The sequence below is a fragment of the Chiloscyllium plagiosum genome, chromosome 22 (assembly GCF_004010195.1).
Source record: "Chiloscyllium plagiosum isolate BGI_BamShark_2017 chromosome 22, ASM401019v2, whole genome shotgun sequence".
NCBI lineage: Eukaryota > Metazoa > Chordata > Chondrichthyes > Orectolobiformes > Hemiscylliidae > Chiloscyllium > Chiloscyllium plagiosum.
The window spans coordinates 7260873-7265201 of record NC_057731.1 but is presented as its reverse complement, the minus strand read 5'-3'; the positions used below and the strand labels follow the sequence as shown (position 1 = coordinate 7265201).

Genomic DNA, 4329 nt, shown 5'->3' with positions numbered 1-4329 from the left:
TTTCTCTCGCTCCCCACTCTCATCACCCTTTTCCTCTCCTCTTCCCCCTTTGCTACCCTTCTCCCCTGATTTCCATTTTGCCTTTGCTTCACCCATCCGCCCCATATTTTGTCACGTAGCACTGGCCTCAGCCTTGGTCATTCACAGCTCCTAATCTCCCTATAATCTCTCTATGCACTGTCATTATCACCTCTTTATTGCTACCTTTGCTCCTGGAGCCATGACTCACCTTCTCTCAGCCTGGTATAAATACCTCCCTATTTCTCCCTTTTTTGTAGCTTTGACAAAGGGTCAGTTAGACTGAAAACGTCAGCTCTTTTCTCTCCTTACAGATGCTGCCAGACCCTGCTGAGATTTTCCAGCATTTTCTCTTTTGGTTTCACAACTCAGGACCTAGTTTCAAAGTGTTTTTTAAAAAAGAAAGCTCTGCTCTGTTACACCCCACTTGGGAAAGTGCACTGTTTTTCAAGCCCTCTCTATTCCAGAGGTCACTACAAAAGTTAATGATTTAATCAAAGCATGCAAAGTTTCCAATTTACCTGTGTGTTGGACTCAAGTTACTAGAAAATGCTAACCAGATTCCTGTACTTAACAGGAGCTCCTATTTATTGCAGATAAATCATACATTGACAGTTCATAGATATGTACATATGGCTTGGCAAGTTAAACGCTAACCCTCTTTGAAAAACCCCGACGCCCACATAGGTATAGTCACAGACAAGCTTAAACAAACAGTTATCATTGGGATTTTAAAAAATCTGGGAAACACGGTACAATCACACCAGTCATAGGTTCCGATTGGCTTTCTAGCACTTGCTGTTCCTCACGATCCTTTCTCTAGACTCGTTCACCTCTGCCCAAGAGGGATAGGTTGATTGGTGTGGGAACTACAAAGTCTCTTAATTACTGGTTGAAAGACAACCGCTTACGACAACTGCTGGGAGAAAATAATTGGCTTTCTTCAAGTTTCAGATATTTTTACTGCGAGAGAGAGGGGGATGGAGAGAGAGAGAGACGCGCACACAACCTGCCTTTTCAGCAATCCAAATGCTTCTTCCTGTATCATTCTCAAACTGTTGGACTGTCAGGAGCCAATCGGAGTTGTCGTTAGGCTGATGACATTTGGCACCCACGACTAGTCCCAATTTCTGAAGCCAATCAGCTATGTGTTGCCGGCCAGATCTCACTGTCCATCTACAAACATCGTCCCTCACTGTTTGAACAAAGCAGCAGTGTAAGCACCACGCACAATGCGGTTCACTAACTTGCTTTCTAAAGTACAGCAATTCCTTCCACAGTCCTTTTGGTTTTTAACAGTCCTTTTTCCATTTCAATTCGCAATCAAAAATACAGAAAATGAAATGACATGGACCTTTATAGATCTTTGTCACCTTCCAATGTGTGAAAAGCACACTGTTACCATTTAACAGGCCACTGGCTAGAGATGCAAGGTACTTTAACAACCAGCAGCATTCACCAATACAGATAGGCTGGGCACTGTGCCCTAGACGTGTGGCGCTATCAAAAAAAAATCCATTCTTCCTTTTAGAAAGGAAACAATTACTGAGCTATGGGGAAACAGCAGGGTGTGTGGGGCTAATTGAATAGCTTACTCACAGGAAGCAAGGGCTATGGAGTTAATATCTGAATAGGGAGAACCTACAGGGCTATCGGGAGAAGGTGCAGGATTGGCAGCAAGACAATTGCTCCTTTGGGGAGCAGCTATATACAATGTGGGCCAAATTGCTGCCTCCTGTAATGTAACCATTTTGTGATTCCATAATTAGATTAAAATAAATCACGGAGTCTTGAAAGAGTCAATTAATTATCAACTCGTTTTATGGCATGTTACAGCTTGATGCATAAACCTAGATTGTACAATGAAATAAACTTTATTTCTGGTTTTTGTTTGTAAAGAAGTAGTTGGCTAAATCCTTAGCAGCCGATTGATTATTTAATGAAAAGCAGTAAGCGATAGTTCTGACTCTACAGCAGGTAACATTTCATTATGGACAGTTATTGTACAGTAACTGGTCAATGTTTTTACATTTAGGAGTTGCTCCCTCTGGTGATGATGTTCGATCTGCCTATAGCTGGCATTTTGCAGCCAATACCGGACCCCAACTCACCCACAATCCAGCACCTATCCCAAACCTATAACATCTCTATATCCTTCAAACAGAGGTCACGTATGTATGGTGCCACAGTCATTATCCGAGGGTCCCAAAGCAATGCTGCAGCAGTCAAGGTGAGAATTGTAAAGGTGCTGATTTTATCTGCAATGCAGTAGATTGTAAATACATCTAGGATTAAAAAGAAAACAACTTCCCTCATGAGCCAAGTCAAAACATTGACTAAATACTAGAATCTTACAGCACAGAAGGTAGTCATGGAAACCATTGCCCCTGAACTGGCTCTTTAAAAGAACTATTCAGCTCATTCCAACACCCCCCCCCCAAACCACCACCACCACCACCACCGCTTTGCCTCACTGTTGTATAAATGTTTAATTTTGGACTATTTCTCTAGTTTCCATTTGAAAGTTATTGATGAATGTGTTTCCATTGCTTCAGGCAGTGCATTGCAGACCATGACAACCAGTCGTATTTAAAGTGAAATCTCTCATGCCTTCCTACCTACCCGAGTTCCTTTGCTAATGATCTTGTACTTGTGTTATCGAGTAATAGTCACAGAGTCATGCAGCATAGAAACAGACCCTTTGGTCCAACCAGTCCATGCTGAACATAATCCCAAACTAAACTAATCCCTCCTGTTTACTCCATATCCCTCCAAACATTTTCTCTTCATGTACTTATCCAAGTGTCTTTTAAATGTTGTAATTGTGCCCTTATTAACCAGTGCCTTGGAAAGTTCATTCCACACACTCACCATCCTCTGTGCAAAAAATTTGCCCCTCATATCCTTCTTAAATCTTTCTCCTCTCACCTTAAAAATGTGCCTCCTAGTCCTGAAATCCCCCATCCTTGGGAAAAAGTCACCTACCATTAACATTACCTGTACCCCTCATTATTTTATAAACTTCAATCAGGTTGCTTCTCAACCTCCTGTGTTTCAGTGAAAAAAGCCTATTCAGCCTCTCTTTAAATTGCACACCTTCCATACCCAGCAACATCCTGGTAAATGTCTTCTGAACATCTCTCCAGCTTAATAAAAACTCTCTCTAATAGTGTAACCAGAACTAGACACAGTATTCCAGAAGAGGTCTTATCAAGGCCTTATTCGTACTAGAAGCAGTATTTGGTTATTTGAATAACTCCAAAGAAATTCTTTATAATTCATCTTCCCTGAGGAGAGCAATCCCAGTTTCTTTTATTTCTGTATTGAACTGAATGCTCTTATCCATGATGAATTCCTAATAGATCTCCTTTGCACCCTGTCCGGGTCTGACAATCCTATTAGAGTGTTGCGTCCAGAACGGGACATAATCCTCCAATTGAGACAAACCAGTGATTAATAAAAGGTTTGCTATTCATATTATTGACAGCCAGCTTGTGCTATGGCCTTTACTGTGTTTTGTTTGCCCTGCCCAAAGGAAAATTGATGCACAAAATGTCAAACATAAGAACATCACTGTTTACATGTGTAAGTCTTCAATAGTAAAGAAAGGGGTACTGAGGCATAAAGGAGCATAAAAATACTGGTAAATTGGCTCCCAGAACTGAGAGGTTATAGAGTCATAGAGATGTCTAGTACAGAAACAGACCCTTCGGTCCAACTCGTCTATTAACCCACGCCCATCTGTCAGCACTTGGCCAATATCCCTGTAAACCATTCCTATTCATAAACCCATCCAGGTCTCTTTTAAATATTGTAATTATACCACCAGTCTCCAGTCTTCTGGCAACTCATTACACAGACACACACACACACACACACACACACAACACTGTCTGCATAAAAAAATTGCCTCTTACGTTCCTTCTAAATCTGTCCCCATTGAACTTAACTATGCTCTCTAGTTTTGGACTCCCCTACGCTGAAGAAGACACTTTGTCTATTTAGGTAAAAAGGTGCCACCTCGTGCTCCCGCGAGGAGGTTGAGCAATTCATCAACTTCACCAACACATCCACCCTGACCTTAAATTTACCTGGACCATCTCTGACACCTCCCTCCCCTTCCTGGACCTCTCCATCTCCACTAATGATGACCAACTTGACACTGACATTTTTTACAAACCCACCGACTCCCACAGCTACCTGGATTACACCTCTTCCCATCCTACCTCTTGTAAAAATGCCATCCCGTATTCCCAATTCCTCCGCCTCTGCCGTATCTGCTCCCAGGAGGACCAGTTCCACCACAGAACA

General features: G+C 42.0%; 1 protein-coding gene across 4 annotated transcripts in view; it reads left to right on the top strand.

Annotated features, from left to right (window-relative positions):
• Positions 1 to 4329, top strand: part of LOC122561037 (protein bicaudal C homolog 1-like) — a 272727-nt gene that overhangs the window by 214865 nt on the left and 53533 nt on the right. For all 4 annotated transcript variants that reach the window (XM_043712352.1, XM_043712354.1, XM_043712355.1 and 1 more), the window contains one exon: positions 2054 to 2248. In XM_043712352.1, coding sequence (XP_043568287.1) covers positions 2054 to 2248 — 195 coding nt within the window. The remainder of the gene's footprint in view (positions 1 to 2053; positions 2249 to 4329) is intronic.